This window comes from Piliocolobus tephrosceles, chromosome Y (genome assembly GCF_002776525.5).
Source record: "Piliocolobus tephrosceles isolate RC106 chromosome Y, ASM277652v3, whole genome shotgun sequence".
Classification (NCBI taxonomy): domain Eukaryota; kingdom Metazoa; phylum Chordata; class Mammalia; order Primates; family Cercopithecidae; genus Piliocolobus; species Piliocolobus tephrosceles.
This window is the reverse complement of record NC_045456.1, coordinates 7,336,533-7,363,680: the sequence shown is the minus strand read 5'-3', so window position 1 is coordinate 7,363,680 and position 27,148 is coordinate 7,336,533. Positions and strand designations below refer to the sequence as shown.

Here is a 27,148-nt window from a genome sequence, read left to right as displayed (position 1 = left end):
CCGGTGAAACCCCGTCTCTACTAAAAAATACAAAAAACTAGCCGGGCGAGGTGGCGGGCGCCTGTAGTCCCAGCTACTCCGGAGGCTGAGGCAGGAGAATGGCGTAAACCTGGGAGGCGGAGCTTGCAGTGAGCTGAGATCCGGCCACTGCACTCCAGCCCAGGAGACAGAGCCAGACTCCGTCTCAAAAATAAAAATAAAAAAAAAAATAAATAAAAGATACGCTTTTAAAACACCTTTAAAAACACAACTACAATACCATTATCACACCTAAAAAAATTGTGATAATTTACTACAAAGTCACTTACAATTGTTTAGGACTTTACGTCTTTTGAAATGCCTTCATATTTGTTATCTCATTTGAATCTTGCAACAGTCTCTGTGGGCTAAGAAGGAGAACCCTAGTGTCATTTAAATCCCTTTTATATATGAAAAAATGGAAGCGTAGAGTTTAAAAGTAACTTCATCAAAGGCAGGCAGCTAATAAGCAATTTTAATAGAATTCAGCCTCTGATACCTTGTTGTGGGGCAATCAGAAGCTTAAATTCTGCAGTATGTGAATGATAAATTCCCTGTGTATTTCTCAGCTGTTCCATTTCAAGAGTATTTGACTTGAAGAACCTGGTATGGGATATATATTTCAGACATGGCTTGGAGTTAATTTAAGGTGAGTCTCCTTCAAGCAGTAAAAATAACAGGTTTTTATATTGAGTGAGAGTTCCCGTGGGACCACTCTGAGTTTGAAGTGCCATGGTGGCGCTTGGAGAAAAATCTATGGATAAGCCTGTTTTCTAGCATCTTCCTTAGAGAAGAACGTGGTGTGTTATTTTACAGGCCAAAGACAAAAGGTGAAATGTGAAGTTTGGATTCATTTTAGTTGCATGAGCACCCAGAGTCTGGGGGTGCATCCTGGCCATTTTGTCCCATAAAGCTAGCTGGAAACAAAATAAAAGCCAGACTTTCTCATGAGAAACCTGATGGCATTTTTATTGGTTTGCCCGTGAGATGGTAACACCTTTGAGAAGAGAATCCAAGAGAGCATATAAAAGCGGAAAATAGTCACAGAAAGTCCAATCATACTTCGGAAACTCTAAGAACATTAGTTTCCATTTTTATATGACCTGAAACCTACTGTACAATCAAAGGTCCTTGCTGAAGCAGGTTCCAGATTTTATATATGAAAAAAATGGAAGCATAGAGTTTAAAAGTAACTTCATCAAAGGCAGGCAGCTAATAAGCAGTTTGAATATAATTCAGACTCTGATATCTTGTGGTGGGGAAAGCAGAAGCTTAAATTCTGCAGTATGTGAAATTCTACTGGAGTAGGTTCCAGTGTTTAAAAACAATGCTGGTTTCTGTTACAAAATAGCTTTCTTTCAATACATTGAAAACGTTGTCCTAGTTACGCAATTAGCTACTTGAGGGCAGGAACCATTGTTTGCTAATTTTTGTATTTCTGGGACCTAGAGCTGGGATTGTCTGGGAAAGGAGCTTAATATAAATGGCTGGGCATGGTGGCTCACGCCTGTAATCCCTGCACTTTGGGGAGGCCAAGGCGGGTGGATCACGAGGTCAGGAGATCAAGACCATCCTGGCCAACATGGTGAAACCCCATCTCTGGCCGGGCGCGGTGGCTCAAGCCTGTAATCCCAGCACTTTGGGAGGCCCAGACGGGCGGATCACGAGGTCAGGAGATCGAGACCATCCTGGCTAACACGGTGAAACCCCGTCTCTACTAAAAAAATACAAAAAACTAGCCGGGCGAGGTGGCGGGCGCCTGTAGTCCCAGCTACTCGGGAGGCGGAGGCAGGAGAATGGCGTAAACCCAGGAGGCGGAGCTTGCAGTGAGCTGCGATCCGGCCACTGCACTCCAGCCCCGGCGACAGAGCAAGACTCCGTCTCAAAAAAAAAAAACTCATCTCTACTAAAATGCAAAAAAAGAAAGAAATTAGCTGGGTGTGGTGGCACACACCTGTAGTCCCAGCTACTCCGGAGGCTGAGGCAGAGGAATCGCTCGGGTTGCAGTGAGCCGAGATCGTGCCACTGCACTCCAGCCTGGCAACAGAGCGAGACTCTGTCTCAAAAAAAAAAAAAAAAAAAATGCTGTCGAATGGCTACAAAACGTCAACATTATTACTTATTTAGGTGTGAGTAAAATCATACTTTTAGCAATGAAAAAAATCTATCACCCCAAATATAACTTTACAGTGGAGAAATCCTAGCAGATACCACCTTAATCAAGTGATCAAGGTTAACCTCACCACTGATAAATCATATAGATAATCATGTACCCTGTAGTAGGCTAAATAATGGCTCCCAAATATATCCACCCCCTAATCCTCAGAACCTGTGAATATATTCCCTTACATGGCCAAAGGGACTTTGCAGACACAATTAAATTAAGGATCTGGAGATGGGAAGATTGTCCTGATTATCCAGGTGGGCCCGTTTTACCACAAGGGCTCTTATAAGTGCGAGGCAGTGGGAAATTTGACTGCGGAAGAAGAGAAGGCAATTTGGCAACAGAAGAAGAGATTGGAGTGATGTGGCCGCAAGCCAAAGAACGCTAGGAACCACCAGCAGCTGGAAGAAGCAAGGAACAATTCTCCATAGGGCCTCCAGAAGGAGCCTGCCCTGCCAACACTCTGAATTTAGCCCTGTAAGGCTAATTTCTGACTTCTGGTCTCCAGAGTTGTAAGAGAATACATTTTTCTTGTTTTAAGACACTAAGTTTGGGGTAATTTGTTACAGTAGCAACTAATACATACTCCCTGATAGGAAGTGATTAGAAGGGTGCCTTACCTCTTATGGTTTTTCTCCCCCAAATTTATATCCCTAGTCAAATCATGGAAATATACCAGGCAAACCCCAATGAAGGGACATTCTACAAAATACCTGACCAATATTCTTCAAAAATATCAAGGTCAGGAAAAACAGGAAAGTCTGAGAAACTGTCACAGCTAGGAGGAGCTAAGGAATCATGTTGATTACATGCAATATAGTATCTTGGATTGGACCCTGGAACAGAAAATGACAGTAATGGAAAGACTGGTAAAGTTTGAATAAAATCTGTAGTTTAGATAATAGTGTTATATCAATGCTAATTTCCTCATTTTGTAACAGTTTAATAATAGAGGAAGTTACATCAGGGGTATACGAGAACTCTTTGTACTGTCTTTGTGACTTTTCCATAAACTGAAAGACATTTCAAAATCTAACATTTAAAAAGGAATCCATGCCAGCAACATGTTTTCTTGTCAGACATCCGTCATTGGAGATGGAAATAATGCAGGAATGTATTTCAGGGAGTCTAGGACTGTGCTGATCAAACACTCTCAGGGGAGAGGAAGAAAAGGCTAGAAATAGATGGCTGAGGGTAGAGAAACAGTACCACTCCCATTTGCCTTCCATGCTCCTGGTGGTGTTAATGCATCAAGTTGTCCTGGGGCATAGGCAAGGGGGAAATGTTCCTGTATTTTATGAATGGAGAATCCATAGCACAGAACAGCTCAGTGACAAATCAGGTTCATTGAATTTATTTTACTTGTCCAAGTTCACTGAGCAAATGCAGAAATGAAATATAAACGGTCTAATTTCCAGGTACATGGTGGCTGAGCAAGAAAGTTCAGCTCATTTACAATATTTTAAAAATACATATTTCGATCCAGATAAGAAACTTTGGTGTTGCAGAATGACAAATGAATTTCAGTGTGCACTAACCTTTCTAGATTTGACTAGACTTCCCTTCCCTTACACCCTGTATAACCACTCCAGGTTTAAAGCACTTGCCTTTTCTGGTCTTCCTTTTCTGTTTTCTTTTGTCTTCAGGGTGATTTTCTTTTCTTCCTGTTCTCCATCCATTCTACTTACCAGGTGTTACCTGTGGGTGCATAACAAATTACCATAAAACAATGCGTTAAAACAACAAACATTTATTAACTCATGGTCTCTGTGGATCAGGAATTTAAGAGTGACTTGGCTGGGTGATTCTGGCTCAGGGTCTCTCATGAAGCAGCAGTCAGAGTCAGCTGGGGCTGCAGTTATGTGAAGGCTGGACTGGGAATGGATGATCCATTTCCAAAATGACTGACTCACACAGCTGTGGACAGGAGGTTTCAGTTCCTCACCATGTGGATCTGTCCGTAGGGTCACTTGAGTATCCTCATGACATGGCTGCTGATTTCCTTCAGAGCAAGTGATCCAAGGAGAGAGGGCAAAGAGGAAGCTGCAATGCCCCTTATCATCTAGTCTTGAAAGTTACACACTCTTCCTGCTGTGTCATTCTATTTGTTAGAAGCAAGTCACTAAGTAAAGCTCACTCTTAAGGGGTGGAGGTGGGGGTTAAATTAATCTACATCTCTTGAAGCAAAGAGTACTGAGAACTGGCGAATATATTTTAACCACCACACCAGGTGTTCTCCTAGCCTCAGATGTATCTGAGAATTTCGTCTTCCTCTTTAGGCTTTCTTTTGGCATCTACATTTACTTCTGCAGTTTCATGTGACTCAAAACGAAACCCGATTCTTTTTTTCCTTCCAGAAGACTCCCTTCATCTTTCTTCTAAGTTTTTAAGCCCCATAAAAAGTCACAGAATGTTAAGAAAAGAAAAGGGAACTTGAAATGATCCCAGCATTACAGGATCTGGATAGAGTCATCTGCCTCTTTTTTTGTTCCTGCTGCAGTACTAAAATTTGACATCTCTGATTCTTTTCAAGCAATAGTTGCTGCAATCTTTTGAGCAACTTCTCCATGGTGCTGTCACAAATCTAATATTGATATCACCCTTAGTCTTCACTGACTTTTACCACATAATCTTCTTCTCAAAGCCTAACTTCACTTGATTCTCTTACTGTACATTTAAACTATTTGGCATTCAGGGTTCTAGTCCTCAGTCAGTCCTCTTAACTATTTACTTCTATGCTTTTAGACTTCACCTCTCATTTTCCACTGGCTTTCTTACATTCCCTTGTTCATCTAGCAAACTGAATATGCCTGAAGCCAAATTCAGCCTTTCCCTCCAGAGTGGCTTCCCTTTTGACCTTGCTCATAGCCAGTGGGAAGAGGCTTTGTCTCCACACTCCGTGGTCCCATTGAATCTACCTGTTCTCCTAAATTCTATCAAGTCACTGTTGCCCACCTCATATTAAAGCCCTACAGAAAATCCAATCTTTTGGAAGGATGAAAAAGGTGACTGTTGACTGAAATAGAAACAGAAGTGACACCCCTGGCCCAACACATAAGAAAAGATGCTGAGTCATACTCCAATTCTATTAAGAAATTGGACTCCCTGAGGACAGAGATTTTATATTACATTTGTTCCATGTCATGTTCACATGTCAAAGTGACACCCCTGCCCCAACTCAAGAAAAGATGCTGAGTCATATTCCAATTCTATTCAGAAATTGGACTCCCTGGGGACAGAGATTTTTATATTACATTTGTTCCATGTCATGTTCACATGTCAAAGGCATCTCATGCTGACCAGTAAATAAAAAGTTAAGCAAATGTCTGAATATGTTTGGTGCTCTGCTAGAAGATGACACATAATGGTAGGGATGGAAAGAGTCATTATAGTTAATTAGCTGAAATGACATAGAAATTATCGAAGTAGCTTTTTTTTTTTTTTTTGAGACAGAGTCTCACTCTGTCGCCCAGGCTGGAGTGCAGTGGCATGATCTTGGCTCACTGCAAGCTCCGCCTCCCGGGTTCACGCCATTCTCCTGCCTCAGCCTCCCCAGTAGCTGGGACTACAGGTGCCCGCCACCATGCTTGGCTAATTTTTTGTATTTTTAGTAGAGACGGAGTTTCACCGTGTTAGCCAGGATGGTCTAGATCTCCTGACCTCGTGATCTGCCCGCCTCAGCCTCCCAAAGTGCTGGGATTACAGGCGTGAGCCACCGCGCCCGGCCAGAATTAGCTTTTTAAAGCATCCTTGATTCCAGAAAATATTAGATGTCAAACCTCAACATACCTTTACTCCTAAAATATCATTAGAAGAATCCATAGTGCTGTGGAACACATAATGCTAACACCAGCTATGAGAAATCATTATCTATCAACATCCCCTTAACTTACATTGGAAGAAACACTAACCACCCAATTAGATTTAAGTAGTGAGGCTGACTCAGCACACAGGGGTGTCTAAAGAAATAAAGGGAAACAACATCCAGAAGCAGAAGTTATCTTTGTGAACCAAAAATACGCCCTTTAGACCAAACTTCTTAGCAAGAATACAAGATCCATCACAATCTCACCCAAACCTGCTTCTAGCTGCATTTCACGCTGTTCTTTCTCAACCCCTGTCTTCCAATCTGGGTGACCCTCTGGATTTATAGATGTCCCTCTGCTCAATGCCATGCTCTTTCCTTTATGCCTTGATCCTAGGCACATATGATTTTCTTCATTCAAAAGACCCTGTCAACACTTAACCTTTAAAGGTATCATCTTTTCTGGAGAAAAGGTAGTTGCTTCACTCCAGAGAGGGGTTGAGGTCTAAAGAGCTGTGAGAGTACACATCTTCATGCTATTTTTCTCAGCCTCTTGCTCAGTGCCTGGCAACTGGTAGATGTTTGATAAACTTTTTTCAAGTGAATAGAGGAGTTGCTAATTCACTCGTATGAGTGCTTGCCTAGTGATCTGAGGTCAGTCACTGTTCGGAACTCATTGGGCTTTTCCAAAGTAAGCCTTTCCCCCCTCAATCTAATAATGATAATAATAATAAGTGCTAACATTAATTGAGCACTTACTATGTGGCAAATACTATGCAGTCTTAACATGAATCATTTCATCTAACTTCACAAGTTCTCCTCACTCTGCAGATGAGGAGATGAGCTTAAGACACTAAGTAACTTGCCATGATTATAAATGAGGGAGCCAGGATTGAAGCAGAGCCTGTGTACTGTATCATTAAGCTACATTGCTAGCAACTAATCAACACCACTGGGCTCATGGCTATTGGCTCATTACTGGTGATACTGATCTCTGCCGAGAAGCTCTTCCACCTCTAGCCCTGCAGCATCAGTCTCCCTCCTGCTGGCAGAGAGGAGCGCTGAGTCTTTCATATTTACATAGGAAGCATGGCAGCAGCCTCAGTGTTGGAACCTGCCACTGGAAATGTTCATAACAACACACTTGGGGGACTTTCTTTGTGGGCCCTGGCATGGGAAGTGCAAGTTTTGTTATTCCTTATAGGTTCTGAAAAACGAGACTTTACCTGTTAGTGACTGGCTTCACACCATGTACCTGGAAGAGCTGGCTTCACATAAGGCATAAAGATGCACTCTAATAACGTATTTAGAAGTTGTTAGCTAAAGGTCTAAGCCTGATTCTAATAGTACTCCCTCAATGAAGCTTTTTCTAGCACTCCTTCAACTATAACTTACTTCTTTTACCACCCCCTCAATTCCTCAGTATTGTATCTATCACTCTTTTATAGTTCTTTATTTTCCACACAGGGCTATAAAGAGGATATTTGCTATAAAACATGGCAAACATTCAATTAAAAAAATGCAAATAGCTGCATCAAAATGCCGATTCATAAAATTTTTAGATCAGATGAGAAAAGACCCATTTTTCTGGAAAAGACTATTGATCTTTGAGAGTTAAGAATACAGCTGGTTCCCAATTTAATTTCTCCCTGGTAAACAGAATAGGAATGGCTTGGCAAATCTACAGGAAAGAGCATGTATGCATTGGGCTTCTGGCTTTTCCGGATGTCAGTTGCTGAAGGTTTAAGGTGTGAGTCTGTGCATGTGTTTCTGAGGAGCAGTCCCTGTTCAAAGAGGCAGTGGGAAGGCTGAGTGGGATAAGTCACACATGGACACCCTGTGCATCGGTGTGCATTTAATTCAAAGACAGACCTCATTTGATAGCAATATTAACATGTCATTCTAATGAATTAGAGAAAATGAGATGTAAATCCCCATCTGGATTCATGGGGATAGTATCAGAAAGATTTCCAGTGCCTTTGCAGAATGCTAGCAACATTTATTAAATACCTACCCTAGGTGCTATGTGCTTACATGAGAAGCCAAAGGTATTTGTTAAGCTAGGTAGGAACTGCAGTCGGCTGGTTGCTTCTCATCTGGAGAAAGCAGGCAACTGGGCAGTGACTGAAGTGTCCAGCAGGGGGCTGGCATTCTCTGTCTATAAGTAACACTGGTTCCTCTTCAAAGCCTCTCAGCTCAGCGGAGCTGCCGTTTGCTGGTGAAGCCCGTGACGTGCAAAGCATCCTGCCTATAGGATTTGAGGATTTCTCAGTGCAGTTTTTTTCTACCCACTTTAAACCTCCAGATTCTAAATATCAGGAAAGACGCTGTGGGAAAATAGCAGGCCAAAAGTTCTTAGTAAACTGCAGCCAGGGAGACTCAGACTAGAATGGAGGTAGAAATAACTGACGCAGAGTGGGTTTAATTCTAAGCCTTTCTGTGGCTAAGTTTTTGTTGTTGTTAACTTATTGAATTTAGAGTTGTATTGCACCGGTCATGTGAAAGCCAGAGCAGCACCAGTGTCAAAATAGTGACAGAGAGTTTTGAATACCATAGTTAGTATATATGCACTCAGAGTATTTTGATTAAAGAAGACAAAGAGCCCAGCACAGATCTCATCTTCGTCTTCACTCGGTTGCAAAATCAATAGTTAAGAAATAGCATCCAAGGGAACTTTTAGGTGGGAAAAAAATCTAGAGATGGCTCTAAATGACTGTTTCCTTCTGAACTTGGAAGTGGACCATTTCGTGCACTGCAACATCTCCAATCACAGTGTGGAACTCCCCGTGAATGACGACTGGTCCCACCCGGGGATCCTCTATGTCATCCCTGCAGTTTATGGGGTTATCATTCTGATAGGCCTCATTGGCAACATCACTTTGATCAAGATCTTCTGTACAGTCAAGTCCATGCGAAACGTTCCAAACCTGTTCATTTCCAGTCTGGCTTTGGGAGACCTGCTCCTCCTAATAACGTGTGCTCCAGTGGATGCCAGCAGGTACCTGGCTGACAGATGGCTATTTGGCAGGATTGGCTGCAAACTGATCCCCTTTATACAGCTTACCTCTGTTGGGGTGTCTGTCTTCACACTCACGGCGCTCTCGGCAGACAGGTAAGTACCGGCTGAAAGCTACATGCTCTCCAAGGGTGGTAGACGCCTGGGTAAATGAACTGCTGTGTCGGGACAGGGAGCTGACTGCACAAGGCAAGTTTTACTCAAACACGGATTCCCTTCCAGGCAGGTTTTTGTTCTGGGGATGACTTCTGGAGTGTAACATATTGGTTTAAGAAAGAAAAGTAAGTGAATGATGGCAACAGAAGGAGACAGGTGAGAAAAATAAAATCTCTAAGCAGAAAACCGAGGTGTCTTTTTCTGGAGACATGTCTATTTAGCATGGCCTTTACCTAACTTCTCCCTCCTTCCAAAATTAACTGACCAGTGAGAAAGGCAATCACACCCAACAGGGTTTAAACCTCACGCAAATGTTTTTTCGAAGCAATTCAAGCCCCTCCGAGAACAGGAAAGTTCCACTGGATGTCTTCAAAACGTTCTTTCAGAAATAACCAAGAGGAGAAAATAAGCCTCATTTCTCTGAAATTCATTTTCCTCAGACAGTTTAACTTTTCTCACAGCTGGTTTTGTATTTGACTCTCTGTGATAGAACAATTGTGTGCCGTTTTTTCTAAGTCTCTCTTAAATCAAGCATTATTTGAGTTCTTAAAATTTTCTGGAGAAAACTCTATTCAAAGTTGATTTCTAATTTTAATATCTTTATTGACAATACTTCCATATACCATGTTTTTGGGGCTTATTGTGGGGAGAAAGAGGGAGTTCACTACAGTTTTTTATTCTGGGAAATATACATATTTGCAAACTGCATTTCTTGTGTGAGCACATTGCATAAAAGTTTACATTTATTCAGTCTTAAAACTTTATATTCATTCTTTGAACATTTATCAAGTGTCTAGCTTGTAAAAAAAACACTTGCCTGAATTAACAAGTCAAGAAATAGCTGCAGATTGTTCACACAAATTACTGAACATTACTTTATGCACGTCTGTGTTCTGGAAATTGGACATAGTAATGAATAGACTTTCAGACACAGCATAGGCCATATGGTCAAACCCAGAAAAACTGCTGCAATGAACATGAGACTATAAATTTTTCACTTATAATCAACTGTATGTTATGTGTTAATGACACAGAAGGATTTGAGAGTGTTCCGGGAAAGACATAGACGCTGCTCTTGAAAGTTTATACTCTGAAGAAAATGTCCCACATTTTAATACATGTGGTGCTGGATTTTTCATTTTGTAGAGGAACAAACAGTCCTCAGGTGACCTGGCTTTGTTGAGTAATGGACAAATAAAGATAGTGTTATCAGTATTTATGGACATGTGTTTATGCTTAGCTACCTGAAGCACACTGCCCAGAACACGACATTTTCAACGACTGAAAAGTAATAGCACAGATGTAAGGTTTTCACATTGTACCGACTCGACAGGGTTTCTCCATTCCCTCCATTCCCCTTTGGCTTGCTCCTACCCTGCACATCTGCCCACAGATACCAATGACCACAGACAGTTTCATGTATTGATTCATGGCTGGCAAACTCTGGAGGTTGCAGAAGGTCTGTGGCTTGTTACCAATGGCCGAGGGCTCTTCAGGATGAGGGTAATTTTCTTAATGGGAAGGAGAGATTTTGGTTTCCGGGTTGGGGAGCGCAGTGGTACAGATGGTGTTTACTCTCTTCTTGGAGAGAAAAACAGAAAGGAAAGTGAGGGCATGGAATGTAAAGATGCAGCTGCAGGGAACTCTTCTCTGGAGTTTCAAAGCAGACCAAGTCCACCATCAACAGAAAGGGAAAGCTCTTTCAAAAGCCGGGTTGCACTCCTTCACAGCTCCGGTGTGTTCCCAGTAAGTTTGTAGTTACTGCCTGTCTTTGCCAAGTTCAGAAATTACTAGAAGCTCCCATATAGCTAACTTTCTGTGTTTTGCTAAGTCTTTTAAAAGCTGATGGATTGCCTGAATCACAGACAGTGCATCTAACCAATTCCAACAGAAAGAATAGGTATTGAGCTAAATGATTAAGACCGTACTTTTCTATTCGTCTCATTTTTGAAAGCAATGGGATTCTTCTATCTTATATCTCATGAGGTTGGCAGGGTGAATATAAATTCTATATTTTTTCTTCTCAACAAGGTGTAATCTATATACACAGTAAACTGAACAAGTAACAGCTCAATATATTTTTGCATATGTCTATAGAACTGCATAACCAGATGGAGCTATAGAACAGTTCCAGCATCCTCCAGAGTTTCTCTTATGCCCTTTCCTAGGCATACAGAGGCAATCACTATTCTGATTTCAATCACCATAGGTTATTTTTGCCAGTTCTTTAATCTCATAAAATGGAATCACATAGCAAGTACACCTTTGCATCTATCTTCTTATGCTTATCATGATCTCTGTGATATTCACCCATCTTGATACGTGTAACAGTGGTTTGTTCTTTTTAATTGTGTGTGGTGTTCCATTGTATGAATATACTTTGATTTATTTATTTGTTCTAATACCGATGGACACTGGGTTGTTTTTAGTTTGGGGATGGCGATAACCTGCTCTGGACATTCTTATTCTTGTCTTTGGGGGAACATAAGTGTTTATTTCTCTTGGGTATATGTCTGCGAGTGAAACTGCTGGGTTATAGGGGCCTATATTTACTAAATATTGCCAGTTTTCAAGGTGGTAGTCTGTATTAGGTAGACTGGTGAAAGAGTGAATGAACCAGAAGACCCTCCAAACCAGATGGTCACCAGAATCACAGGGCAGCTTTAAAAACATACAGATTCCTAGGCCCTGTCCTAAATCTACTAAATTCAGGGTTCTGGGGCATGAGTGGAGCACACAGTGATAATCGTCCAACCCTGCCCCCTACACATTGCCCAGCATTGCCAGTCCTCATTCCAGCTTCCCTTCTGCAGTTCCCCCCCTCACCGGGTGAATTCGAGTCTTTGTCAATATGAAAAGAATATCAAGTTTCTAGAAAAGTTTACACTGGCATCACCGGGTAAAAGGGAGACTTCAAGGCAGTCCCAGAAACCAGAATTCTGGGGATTTGCACAGCTGAGCAGTTGCAGGTTTGCATTCAAGCACCTTCAATATTGATCCCCATCCTCCCTCTCCTCCCATGCTTTCTGTCCTTACACACACACTGATATCCTCATACACAGTGGTTGCACGGATGTGTTCCTGGCTTTGTTTCTGGGCTTATGCTGTGTCCCACCCACTCTGCAGCACGCTTTCTCCTTTCCTAAATACAGACCGTATTCCTCATCCCATGTGGCGTATGGGCTTGGAATGGGTATCAACAAACCTGCATTTTAGACATTTTCCTGCCATTACTACCCATATGAGAAAGTGGGACTAAGTCACTTAACTCTCTGACCTTAGTTTAATCATCTATAAAATGATGGAGTTGAGCTAGGCAATTTCTATGGTCCCTTCAAGTTCTAAAATCTTGTGATTTTTTTTTTCTATCTTCTTCTCTATCATTCAGAATCTGATTCAAATCTCCTCCTTAAAACCCTAAGTTGAGCCATTCTAGCTCAAATTTCCTGACCCTCTTGAAATATCAGACTTATTATCTGAGACATGAATTATCTTGTGACACCTTTTATATTGCTGTTTTGAACTGTTTTGTCTGTCTGTTTATTTTAGCCTCTCACATATTCATTGCTTTACATTTTTAGGTAGATTATTAAGAATGTTGAGGGCAGAGATTTTTAATATATTCTTAAATCTTCCATAGTGCCCCACAAGTTTTCTTGTACCAAATGGGTGATCGATAAATAACGACTAATTAAAATTATGTTTAGTTAATGCATACAATTTTCCTCATTCTTATTCTTCATTCTACTTTGAGGATTAATCTGAAAGCATACTCTTAAAAATAATATATTGGCCGGGCACAGTGGCTCACGCCTGTAATCCCAGCACTTTGGGTGGCCGAGGCCGGTGGATCACCTGAGGTTAGGAGTTTGAGACCAGCCTGGACAACACAGTGAAACCCTGCCTCTACTAAAAATACAAAAATTAGCCGGGTGTGGTGGCAGGTGCCTGTAATCTCAGTTACTTGGGAGGCTGAGGCAGGAGAATTGCTTGAACCCAGGAGGCAGAGGTTGCAGTGAGCAACCTGGTTGCAGAGCAAGACTCTATCTCAAAATAATAATAATACTAATAATACTAATACTAATACTACTAATAATAATGTATCACATAGTCATCTGCTCATGTGTTCTCTATTAAGCTCTCATCTGGGTAGATGAGAGAAAAACTACTTTTTTGTGAGTCAGTAAATAGATTCAAGGGATAAATAGATGGGTGGATGGATGGATAGATGGCTGGCTGGTTGGTTGGGTGGGTTACATGTATGAGTGGACAGATAGGTGGATAGATGGATGAACGGTTGGATAGATGGAGATATTTTTTACATACTGGTCCTTCCTGTTAGATGTCCAACTTTGTGCTAGGTGCCTCATTATTATGTAAATGAAATTTGAGACCTGAATTGGACCCTCAACAGAAAAAGGGTGAGAGTGGTTTGTGTTTTCTTTTCCAGTAAGTGTAAGGTTTAAAGCTGAATTTCATGTTGACAACATATACAATGCCCAACTTATATTAAGCCTGCTTCGGTGCTATTATTCAGTGTTATTTTTACTAGAATGCGGCTGGCAGAATGGATTCTAAGGACAGATGGATATGGCGGTTCCACTGTAACATGATTCTTCTTTGATTCTATGGAAAGACAGAGCAAGACTCCGCCTCAAAAAAAAAACAAAACAGGCCGGGCGCGGTGGCTCAAGCCTGTAATCCCAGCACTTTGGGAGGCCGAGACGGGCGGATCACGAGGTCAGGAGATCGAGACCATCCTGGCTAACAGGGTGAAACCCCGTCTCTACTAAAAATACAAAAAAACTAGCCGGGCGTGGTGGCGGGCGCCTGTAGTCCCAGCTACTCCGGAGGCTGAGGCAGGAGAATGGGGTAAACCCGGGAGGCGGAGCTTGAAGTGAGCTGAGATCCGGCCACTGCACTCTAGCCCGGGCGACAGAGCAAGACTCCGTCTCAAAAAAAAAAAAAGACTGGTTAAAAGTTTCTTTGTTACTTGGAATGTGGAAAGAAACAGGAAGGTGTTATATTTCTGCAAGCTTCTTGAAGTACAGATTCTTTGAATTTTCTGCAAGGAATGTATGTGATAACATGGTTTGCAGCTTTCCCAACATCTAGAGCTGTATGGTCTAACTTGGTAGCCACTAACCACATGTGGCTATTTAAATTTGCTTTAATTTAAATGAAATGGAAAATTTCATTTCCTCATCACACCAGCCACACATCAAGTGCTCAGTTAGCCACATGTGGCTAGTGGCTACTCTGTTGGACAGTGGAGATACAGAACATTTCAGTCATTGCAGAGGGCTCTATTGGACAGTTTAGAAGACAGTTTGCTATATGCTTTGGGGTCCAATTTTCTTCCCCAGGATACACGTTTACTCCTCTCTCACAGAGGGTATCAGGAATTCCTCAGATAGGCAAATATCAAATGCCTCCCAGCTGCACAGGCTCTTCCTGGCTGTGAAATATCTTCTGTTGGAAGACACACACATGTGAAGAGGGAAGAAATGAAGCAGCCCCATATCATCTGCAGTCACAGGGTTGGGGAATTTAGGCATCCCATTGAGGAGGTTTTGAGGCTTTCCAAAGACATGAGGGGTCAGCTTTCCAGGTCTCCACTGTGAACTTGTGTCTGATCTTTCCATTCTTTCTTGTAGGTCCTCTTCCAGCTGCTAGTCTCTCTTTTATATCCTCCTGTCCCAAGACTTGCCAGAACAAACACTGCTCTAGCCAAACTCTTCTCACTGCCTCCCACATGTGCCACCAGACTTCTCCCCTCTCTAACTTCATTTCCCCTTCTCTGATGGCTGGACCCTATGCTTTCCATCTACCCAAATCCTATCAATCCTTCAAGGGATAGTTCAAGTCCTTTCTCTTCTATGAAGCATTCCCTGATCTTTTGCTTTCATTGATTTTTTTTCCCTTCCCAAGATGTTTCTGCCTATATTGTTCATTAAATGCCTAGTCTATCCTGTACTACTAGGTCTTTGTTAGAGATTTGTTTTATACTTCCTTAATCATATGGGGTAGTTCATAGGGATCTGTGTCTTCTACAGTAGCCAGGCCCACTCTGCATTCAGTAAGAGTACAATAACCACACCTTGGTTGATGTTTGAGCAGTGACAAAAGGATAAAGTCCAGCAGCTAGAAGTAAAAGTCATCTTGAAGTTCACACCCTTGTTTGACACAGAGCCCAAAAGAGGTGATGGGGTTTAACTTTGTCACAACAAATTCAGAATGGAGTCAGATTAGAAAAAACCCTTTCGGCCGGGCGCGGTGGCTCAAGCCTGTAATCCCAGCACTTTGGGAGGCCGAGACGGGCGGATCACGAGGTCAGGAGATCGAGACCCTCCTGGCTAACACGGTGAAACCCCGTCTCTACTAAAAATACAAAAAATTAGCCGGGCGAGGTGGTGGGCGCCTGTGGTCCCAGCCACTCAGGAGGCTGAGGCAGGAGAATGGCGTGAACCCAGGAGACGGAGGTTGCGGTGAGCTGAGATCCGGCCACTGCACTCCAGCCTGGGCAACAGAGCAAGACTCCGTCTCAAAAAAAAAAAAAAAAAAGAAAAAACCCTTTCATCCTCATTCCAAGTCTTAATTCCTTCAGGGGAACTGGAAACTTTTCTTCAGAAACCATCAGACACAGAGTCTGATTCCATTTCCCTTTTCTGGACAGTGGGAACTACTGATGCCAAAACCTACCCTTCTGAAGGAAAATACCCTGAGTGACTCCAGGGTAATCCCCTTCTAATGGGGTCACCCCAGTAATTCTAAAGGCTCCTCTACCACTCTAGAGGCCCAGCTTCATTGATTTCCAGGAGATTGGCCCCTTTCTCACAAGCGAAGACTTACTTAATTTCATTTCTTGTAAAGCATCCTTCTAGAAATGCTTTACAAGAAAGTCCTTCTGTTGGAACCAGTTTACATGAGCTGCCAGTTCATAACTTCTGTATAGTTTGATTTTTCTGAAACACATGCTGCCCCTCTCTGGAAGGAAACTCAACTCATGTCTCTCCATGGCAATGGAACTACCACAGCTGCCAGCAGCCTCTGGGAGTGATGAGAGGGCAGGTGCTGTTGAAGTGAGGTTTCCCAGCAAGGCTCTTTCAAGTGGATCGGGAGAGAAGGGCAGCAAAGAACTTTGACCTTGTCTCTCACATGTTATCTTTTAAAGTGTTAGGCTTTTATGTGACTAATTAAGTATCATTTCTGGCAACTTAATATGCATAGAGGCAAAAAGGAAAGCACAAGCTTCATCATGAAACATAGAGTATGGCCGGAAAGGGCTCCCTGCTGAGGTTTTTGTGAACTGTGCCTGTCAATAACATCCTTTGAAAATAGGCTAAATTTACATTTTTGAACTTGTAAGTCCTCCTATGCGTGGGGTTTGCATAAATTCTCTCTCAATTAAAACATATGTTTTTCAGAATAAAAAAAATTCTCCATTTCTTCTTCTTATTTCCTCGTAATAATAGAACAAGGGATTTTGAAGAAGTTCATTTCACATATTACACATCATTTCCTATAGGAGGTCTTCCTTGGCCACTCGATCTGAAGAAATCACCAGTACTATCCCATAATCCAATTTCTTTTTTCAGGTCTACTGAGGTGTAGTTTATATACAATAAATATTTTATACTCGTATGAATTTTGACAAACATACAGTCACATCACTACCACCACCAGCACAGTCAAGATAGAGGATGTTTTCGTCACCCCCCAATTCTCTCATGCCCCTTTGTAATCTATCTCCTTCTTCCACCTACAGATCCTGGCAATCACTGATCTTTTCCAGAATGTCATGTGAATGATATCACATAGTATGTAGCTGTTTGAAGTCTGGCTTCTTTTAACTCACTTTTTTGCATGTATCAGTGATCCATTCCTTTTTATTGCTGAGAAGGATTCCATTGTATAGATATTCCACATTTTGTTTACCCATTCTCCAGTTAATGAGCATTGGGGTTGTTTTTGGTTTGGGTGATTATGAATAAATCTGCCATAAACATTCTTTGTTTTTTTTTTTTTTTTTTTTTTTTTTTTTTTTTTTTTGAGACGGAGTCTCACTCTGTCGCCGGGGCTGGAGTGCAGTGGCCGGATCTCAGCTCACTGCAAGCTCCGCCTCCCAGGTTTACACCATTCTCCTGCCTCAGCCTCCTGAGTAGCTGGGACTACAGGCGCCCGCCACCTCGCCCAGCTGGATTTTTGTATTTTTTTTTAGTAGAGACGGGGTTTCACCGTGTTAGCCAGGATGATCTCGATCTCCTGACCTCGTGATCCGCCCGTCTTGGCCTCCCAAAGTGCTGGGATTACAGGCTTGAGCCACCGCACCCGGCCTCATAAACATTCTTGTACAGTTTTTGTATGGATATATGTCTTCATTTCTCTTGGGTAAATATCATCCATTATTATTTTCTTGAGAATTATTTTGTTCATTTGTTTGTCTACTGTCTGTCTGCCACCACTGGAATATAAGCTCCAAAAAAATGGGAGGCCATCTCATTCTTTGGTGTATTCTCTGATACTAGAACAGTCCCTAACCTGTAGTAGGTGCTTGATAAACATTTGTTGAATTGATGAATGGATGGATGCATGAAGAGAGGAATGAAGGAATGAATGAATTCTAGTAGGTCCTACCGGGTAAACCCACAACACTGGATTATGGTCTGTAAATCACGTTGCTCCTTTCTTTTCATGATTAACAGAGTGACTGCAGGAGAACAATGGTTCCAACCCTAGATGACAAGAGTTTATCCAGATTTTATGGGGACTCTTGGGGTGGGGGCATTTTGAAAGAAAAAACAAATAAAATTATGAGTACAAAATTAGGAAGAGAAGTGGATATTTTTAAACCTTTAGAAATCACAAGTTAGATTTAGAAATCATAATAAATCACAAGTTTAAATAAGCTGGTAAATTTCACCAACATCATAAAATCCAGAAAAAGAACATAATATCTATTAAATAACTGCCTGACACACCTCTGTCATACTTGTTTTCTTAAATATTTTGGCTTCATCCCCATTTGTCTCCCTTTAAAATGACATTATTTGGTAAAATCCATTTCTATAGAGAAAATAGAAGGAGGAGGTCAGTCTTTTAGCATGGTTTATTAAAATTGGCTTTTTATTAACGAGAGATTAGAAAAACTTTCTTTCAGCTTCATATCTCATTATTGGTAGTGTCATAGATATGTTTAGGATTAACATCAAACTTGGAAAAGCCATTATCAAGTTTTTTTCTCATCTGGACTGTAAAAACCCAAAGCATTTAAAGTTTTCTTGTGTTTTGAGTAATCTTAAATACTTATTCAATTGATGACTCCTAGTAACCTATTTATCATGGATGTCTTCACATTATGAGTTTTGTGCTATCTCCATCAATGTCAGTATTTTGTGAGTATGCGCAACATCTGTGACTTCACACAAATATACTTGTTGTTTGTAATCTGGCTACATGTTTCTGCCCTATAAACACAGACACTCATAAATTCAACTGTACTTGTATATTTGGATTTAACTCTACCATCTAATTGTTTGATTTCCATTGGTCTCACCTGTTTCATAATATTTTTTCCTTCCCTTCTTGCTTTCTTTTAAATTAGGTATTTTAATTATTCTATTTCCCTTGTCTCTGAGTTTGTTAATTATACAAACTCTTCTTAATTTCTTTTAGGGGCTTCCCTAGAGCTTACAACAGCATGTATCCCTGACTTACTAGAATCTACTATAAATTGGAACTTTCCTACTTCCTGGACAATGCAAAAATAATAGGACACTTTTAACTTCATTTAAAATTCCCCCTTGCCTTTTTGTTGGTTATTGTGATTCTATAGTTTAATTCTCTCTAGATTTAAAAACCTACATTATTTTTATTGTCTGTACATACTTTACATATACTCACACGTTTACCTTTAGATTTAGATTTAGATTCCACTTATTTACCTTTCCTGTTGTTCTCCATTCTTTCTGGCATCTCTGTGGCTTCATCTGAGATCACTTTACTTCTCCCCGAAAATCTCCCTTCAGTATTTCACTTAGTGTACACATTTTCTCAGTCTTTGTTTGTCTGAAAGTGTCTTTGTTTCATGTACTTTTGGAGGATATTTTCAGTGGGCATAGAAATCTAGGTTGGCAGTTCTTATCTTTCAGCACATTGAAGTTGCCATTCATTGTCCTCTTACTGTATCTGACAGTCATATGTCAGTTTTATTGTTGCTCCTTTAACAGTATTGATTTTTTCTCTTGGACTAATTTTAAGATTTTTCTCTTTATTTCTGATTTTCAGCAGTATTACTACGATGCACTTAGGCATGGTTTCCTTTATTTCTGCTGCTTGGAGTTCATAGCATTTCTTAAATCTGTGGCCCAAAGATTTTAGTTAGTTTTGGAAAATTCTCAACCGTTACAACTTCAAATATTGCTTCTATCTTATTATCTCTTTCCTCTTCTTCTTTGTCCTGGCTACACATAAGTAGAATAACTACAGGTTAACTTTAAGCTTTTAAAGTGTTTTCCCCTTTGGTTATCTTTGCTTTTACTAAGGCAGGCAATTTCATACTAGAGTCAGACCTCTGTTACTGAGAAGTATTTTAAGCACAATTTCATGTCACCATTTTGCCATGTCCCATAAATTTCCTACTCTCTTTTCTTTTTTTTTTTTTTTTTTTTGAGATGGAGTTTCGTTGTCGCCCAGGCTGGAGTGCAGTGGCCGGATCTCAGCTCACTGCAAGCTCTGCCTCCCGGGTTTATGCCATTCTCCTGCCTCAGCCTCCGGAGTAGCTGGGACTACAGGCGCCCGCCACCTCGCCCAGCTAGTTTTTTGTATTTTTTAGTAGAGACGGGGTTTCACCGTGTTAGCCAGGATAGTCTCGATCTCTCGACCTCATGATCCACCCGTCTCGGCCTCCCAAAGTGCTGGGATTACAGGCTTGAGCCACCGCGCCCGGCCCCTACTCTCTTTTCTGTATTTGCCATCTTTTCTTTCTCACTGTACTTCAGTCTGGCCATTTTCAGTTCTCTAATCCTTTCTTCAGTTGTGTGTAGGCTGCTTCTGAAGCTTCCATTTAATTCTTCATTTTAGTTATTATATATTACAATTCGAAAATTTTCATTTCGTTCCATCTTGTAGTCTAATTTCTTGAATTAGTCCGAATACATTTTAAAATACCTTTCTGGTAACTGTTAACATGTAGGACCTCTATAAATTTATGTATAAAGAACTGTAGATCATTTGAAGCTCTAGATGGTGCTATCTTCCAGAAGAGATTAGCTCTCGCTTCTTGAAGGTAATTAGGAAGTGGCATTACATTTGATGCAGTCAGGGATTGAACAGATTGGAGGGTGGACTTTGGTCTTTGTGAGAGTTGGTCTATTTCTAGTTTTCCCCTGTCACTGAGGCTTACCCTTTCGGGCATCTCAACTAAAAGCCTGAGGTGTTATCCTGGGCTTCTCTCCTCGGTGGGCCCTGGATTCTACTTATTGTCCCCCTTCATCCTAAAACTTATTCTACTTATTGTCCCCCTTCATCCTAAAACTCCTGGAAGTTGGGCTCAGCTCTCACTTTCTCTGCTGCTGCTTGACATTTGGTTAATGCCTTAAGGGGGAAATGATGCTGAATAACAACTTCATGTTTTTGCGCATCATTTCTCTCCAGGATTTTGGACTGTCAAATCCCTATTACCTCGGTATTTCTCTGATGTTTTCAAATAGATTTTTAAAACTTTTCCTTCCAGGAGAGTTGGTCAGCAACAAACCAGTTTGCCATTATCAAAAAGAGAACATCCCCTACTACTACCTCCCTTAAAGACCTGATCTGCTGCCCTCAAAACTACACACAACCCAGTTTCTTTAAAGAGGCATTCAGAGCTACCTATTCAGGCCTGTGGGATCAACATTTACAGCCTCAAATTATCTCAGCAATTCTGAGTGAGAGAAGTGAGTTCTGGCTAACCTCAAAGTGAGTAAGTCAGGAATCTCAACTGATGCCTGCAGCAGAGGACACTGCCAAGCATGTAGGTACATCAAAGCCTCTGGGATCTTTAAACTAAGCCAGGACTTTTAGCCCCAATAAGCAGGAGCTACAGATGACATTTCGCTATTCAGTGATTGATAACAGCTAAAATTTCATGGGAAGGAAAGAGCCAGAATGTTCCTAAGGTACATTTCTTTAAACTTCACATCTTTATTACCTTTTTCTTTCTTTCTTTGTCTTATTTCTTTTTTTTAATATTGTTTTTGTATTGTACTCAGGCCAGCTGGCCAGTGGTGATAGCTAAAGATTACATGGGAAAGAAGTAGGGGGAAAATGCAAAATTTGTCACATGAAGAATTTATTTTCCAATGTGAGGAGAATTTACTGTGACAATAATGTCACAGTATGTGACTCACTTCTTTCTTCATGCTGTCTACATATAAATAGAATAACTACAGATCAACTTTAAGATTTTCAAGGTTTTTTTTCCCCATGGTGGTGGTTATTTTTTAATTGAGTCAGGCCATTTCAGACTAGCCACAGGCCTCTGTTATGAGAAATACTTTAAATACGATCTTAAAACAATAGAAAATTATGTAAAAAACAAAATCACAGTAGTTACCCCATGAGTACATATGGGAAATGCTTATTTCTTTTTAAATAAATGGTGATCAGAACAGATTTCTAAGAATTTCATTATTATCTTTTCTTCTCCCTTTACACTTTAAATGCTTGGAAACATCATAGAAAAACAGAAAAATCAGAATTTGGCATCGTTTCTTCCCTAGATTGTGAACAGAAGTGAAATTGAAGTTTAAAATGATGATTTAAGGAATACATGTACTGTGGGATGAAGACAAGTACAGTCAATATTTAGTTTTACGTATTCTTCACTTGTGCTTTAAAAAGACCCGAGCATCTAAGTGCTATAGTAAACATAAAAATCTCTGCTGACCTGGGGATCAAGAGACCCAGGTCTAGTCTTGGTTCTCAGCTAACTGGCTGTGGGACCTCTCTGGGCCTCAGTCTCTGGTCTGTCTCCTCTTCTATGACCTCTAAGTTTCATATTCCATAGTTACATATAAAACAGACTCGTAATTAGAGATAGACTCATTTGTCTGTACCAGGATAGCAGCACTTTATATGCTGAGCTAGCAGCATCTAGTCTAAGAGCTTTTCATAAAGGCATATGTCAGTATTCTTATACGGTTCATTAAGGGCTTTTCCTAGATGTATCTTGCTTCCCCAATTAGATTTTAAACCCTCAATGGCCAGGAACTATTATATCCATAGTGCCAAGCAGAGCCTGAGATGCCAAATTAGTGCTTAACTGTGCTGTTAGACTAAGCATCCTGAGTGATGAGTGCTTAGTACTGGAAGACCAACGACAGGGGTCAGTGGCCTATTGTCTTCATTATCACAAATGAGTAAGTCTAACAGACAGTGCTGTGTGAGATGGAAAATGAGCTTACTTCTGTTTAAAGAAGGAACCAACAGCTTTGGTGTGGACAGTCAGAGAACAACAGAAACGGTAAAACTTTTGGCAAACTTTTTCTGCAATATATTAGGCTTTGTGAACCATACGGTCTCCATTGCAACTGCTCAATCCTACCCTTATAGGGTGGAATGTGCCACAATGTGTAAACAAACATACATGGTGATGATACAATAAAGCATTATTTATGCACCTTGAAATTTGAATTTTATGAAATTTGTACATCTCAAAATGTTCGTCTTTTGATTTTTTTTCTCAACCATTTAAAATGTAAAAACCATTTTTAGCTCACGGGCCATATAAAAACAGGCAGTAGACCAGACTTGGTCAGTGGGTCTTAGTTACCTGTCCCTGATAGAGAGTGTGCATGCTTTCTGGGGTGGTTATTTAGCAGTGAGAATTTCCTATATGAATGGAGTAGGACCTCGGGAAATCCACGACCCCTTTCCAGTTAGCCAGGACAACTTCCTAAGGAATATTGTGAAGAAGAGGCATACATCTGTGTGATGCTTCAGGGTTTTGAGGCACCGTGATATCATGAACATTAACTTTTTAGATCATTTGGAATCCTTATCATTATCCCTGTTTTTAGATGGTGAAATGAGGGTTCCACATCACATGATTAGCAAACAGTGAAATTGAGAATCAAGCCGAAGTCTTTAAGCCAAGTGTTTTTTCCAGCACGACCTGGGTCCTGTGTGATGCTAACAGTTGTTTAAATGAAACAAATAAGAGGGTTTTAAACGGAGGTTTAGCTGGGTTCCAATTTCCATGGGTGGTGGACATGAGGGCAGGGCCTTGTAAATTGTTCACTGGGGAAGTAAAGGTGTAAACAGATGCTTCTCACCACCTCCTTTTAATGTTTCTCCATCATGCAAAGTGCTGCTTTCTCTAAGGTCTTTTCATTATAGGCTCATGTGAGCAAGTTGCTTTAAAATTGTCAAAAAGAGGAATTGAGTTTGGGAGAATCACTTCTTTGTTTACCCCCAGTGATTTTTCTAGTCTTGAAATGATTAGAGAAATATCAAGTGTTTTGGCTCTAGAGATCTCTTGGGAAAAGGCTAATAAGTTGGTATCCAGAGTGATTTTGGGTAAGAGGGCTTGAGAGGAGTGTGTGTGACTAGGAGCATGCCAGGGGAGGAATGGGTTATCTTGAGCATCTTGAACCCATTTCCTTATCTGAAAGGAAGACATTATAGGCCAGGCAAATTGGATGAATAGTTCTAGATTTTTAGTTTTAGTCATTTATTTAATTCATAAATAAAGTAGGCAGAAAATGAACAAGACCTAGACCCTACTCTTCAGAAACTGATACTCCTGTTACTCAGGGTACATCAACTTTCTTAATTTCCAAAATGGAAAGAGCAAAAGTGTCACTGAGTGTCCAGGGCTTATGCTTTGTTTGAACTCTCATGTACCTAGTACAGGACCATGCAAAAGTAGCTGCTTAAGATATGCTTTGTATTTGGATTTGTATATACTAGAGGTATTACTTTTTGGGAAGTAGGGGGTGCTTTGTGTCATTTTAGCATGATGTGCTGCACTGAAGCTAATTGTAGGAACAACCTGTGAAAGCAGGGACGTTGCCCTCTAGTGAGCACCACGGTTCTTTGAAAAGTCATGGTGCCCAGAAGCAAGGGCAGAGCACTGCCTGTTGGCTAGCAGGGTCTTGGGCATCTGTGTGAAACTGGGAGATGTTTATGCTCTAGATCATTAAGAAAAGATACAGAATTGTATACTCTCAATTCTGTACAAAAGACAAAAGGAAAAATTGGAAGGAAATATATCAAAACATGACATGCAAAACTTACAGATGATTTTTGTTTGTTTTTAGAATTCTCTACTTTTTACAATAAGCTCTTTGTAGTTAGATAACTTTTTTTGAAGGAAAAACGTCCTTCAAAATAGCTAAACGCCTCTTAACTGCCTTACTTGTTGATGCTTTTGCTGACTCAAAGCAACTATTTCAGTTAGTTCTTAAGATACCCCTGAAGTTGCATGATAACAAGCTTAAAAACTATTTCATCTTTCTTCCCTTTCTTCCTTTCTTGCTGTTTCGTTTTCTTTTCTTTTAAAAATTGTATTGGGGTAAAATATACATAACAAAATTTGCCCTTTTAACCATTTTTAAGTGTACAGTTCAGTGGCAGTAAGGACATTCACAGTGCTGTGCAACTATCACCGTCATTCATCTCCAGAACTTTCTTCATCTTCCCAAACTGAAGCTCTATGCCCGTTAAGCAATAAGTCCCCTTATTTTTGTCATTTTCTTTTGTTTGCTTTCTTTTGTTTATTAATTTTGGGGGATCACATTTAGTACATCACTATTATTCATAGTGGAGATAAATTCAAAAGCATTAAATTTAAAGAAATGTCTGAGTTTGAGCCCTGGTTCTTCCAGTTGTCAGCTATGTATGTGACTTTGGGCAAATCACTTTACAAGCTTCAGTTTCCTGATCTTTAAAATGGGGAGAGAATCATCTATGTTTAATATATCATAGGACTGTTGTAATTTTTGTAATGTTGTAATTAAATAATATATGTTGACTTCTTTATGACATGTTACAATTCCTAGTCAAAAGAGTGAGTGCGCCATTAGCATGACTGCTATTTATGTTCATAAGGGAGCCAAGAGGTTGTCGTAGAAATCTTGACCAGTTGACATTCTAGTGGACTCTCTTTCCTTTTCAGGAAATACAATAATAACCTTTTATTAAATCAAACTTTTCCAACCCGCAGCCTGCGGACCACCTGCGGCCCAGGACGGCTTTGAATATGGCCCAACACAAATCTGTAAACTTTCTTAAAACATTATGAGATTTTTTTTTTTTTAACTTATCAGCTATCATTAGTGTATTTTATATGTAGCCCAAGACAATTCTTCTTCCAGTGTGGCTCAGGGAAGCTAAAAGATTGGGCACCCCGATTTAAATAATGCTGTTTTTCAAAGTGCGTTTGAAAAATTTAGCTCATTTAACTCCTCATCACAGTAAGTAAGATCGGTATCTTTAGTTCTGTTTCACACATGAAGAAAATGGAGGCATCAAAATCTTGTGGTTTAAAGTATGGAAGCTAGACGGTCTCTGTTTAAACCCCAGCTCTTTCACTTGCTAGCTGTGTGACTGTGGACAAGTTCCTTAACCTCTCAGTGCCTTCATTTCTTTATGTGTTTAAAAAAAAAAAAAAAAGATGACAATAGTAATACCTATCTTCTAGTATTATTATGTAGGGGAAGAGGAAAAGCTTCCTCTAATTCTTTTATTTTTGAGACGGAGTATCGCTCTGTCGCCCAGGCTGGAGTGCGGTGGTGCGATCTCCACTCCACTGCAAGCTCCGCCTCCCGGGTTCACGCCATTCTCCTGCCTCAGCCTCCCATGTAGCTGGGACTACAGGCGCCCGCCGCCCGGCTAATTTTTGTATTTTTAGTAGAGACGGGGTTTCACCGTGTTAGCCGGGGTGGTCTCGATCTCCTGACCTTGTGATCCGCCCGTCTTGGCCTCCCAAAGTGCTGAGATTACAGGCGTGAGCCACCGCGCCCGGCCAGCTTCCTCTAATTCTTGGAAAGTGTTGAGAACTTTGTGCTAGGCACACAGTGAGTACTATATAAGTTTTTGTTAAATAACAAAAAATAAAAAGAAACGGAGACAACATGCTTTCACAAAAATAGTTAAACATAGAAGTGGGACTAGAGGGAAGGGTTCCCAGTCTTCATCCAGTCCCTCTTTCCCTGTCTTGGACTCCTGCACCATATGGAGATGCCTCCCCAACACTGCCAGGATCAACCTCCTGGGCCAGTGGTCCCAGTAAGCTACAAAGCTGGGTCACTATTTCACCATTTATAAAACCTTTCCCAAACATTTATTTAAATCTAGTGCTGTTAAATTTTTATAATTAGACACAGTGACTCATATGCCATGATGGTATTTTTGAGCTGTAATGATTCTTATTTTGGAAAAACATGATAGTGCATTTTATTATGATAATTTAGAAATTCTATTTTTATCCTTAATGATTTGAAATATATTTAAAAACTGAAAACTCTCTCTGATATTTCATTGTCTATATACGTGTTTGATAAACTGGATCAGGAGAAAAAATGTACAAAGTGGTGGTATCCATATCCCCTGGCACAACTCAGAAGTCACTTACAGGCCTAGGCTTCCTGTGTTTCTCTGACCAAGGGTGATCTCTGGCCAAGGAAAGGTTTTTGAGGTAGGCTGAAGTGCCCCAGAATTACCACCAACAGACAATTCTCAACCAGAGAGGAGAGTTGGTGGGTAAACACCCCACTCACCTCATTCTTTGGTGGCACAGTAGTCTCTCAGGGGATTCCCAGCAAGAATGTGTCCCAGTTGCCCATCGTGGTACCCTTTACTGGCTTTTTCTTTTTCTTTTTCTTTTTTTTTTTCTGAGACAGAGTCTCGCTCTGTCGCCCAGGCTGGAGTGCAGTGGCGCAGTCTCAGCTCACTGCAAGCTCCACCTCCCGGGTTCCGGCCATACTCCTGCCTCAGCCTCCCGAGT

At 40.8% G+C, this 27,148-nt stretch overlaps 1 protein-coding gene across 1 annotated transcript in view; it reads left to right on the top strand.

Moving 5' to 3' along the window:
* The first annotated feature begins 8,288 nt into the window (after window positions 1-8,288).
* The window catches only part of GRPR (gastrin releasing peptide receptor), a 32,109-nt gene continuing 13,249 nt past the window's right edge, over window positions 8,289-27,148 (top strand). The window contains exon 1 of the mRNA XM_023199080.2: window positions 8,289-9,099. Coding sequence (XP_023054848.1) covers window positions 8,687-9,099 — 413 coding nt within the window. The 5' untranslated portion in view covers window positions 8,289-8,686. The remainder of the gene's footprint in view (window positions 9,100-27,148) is intronic.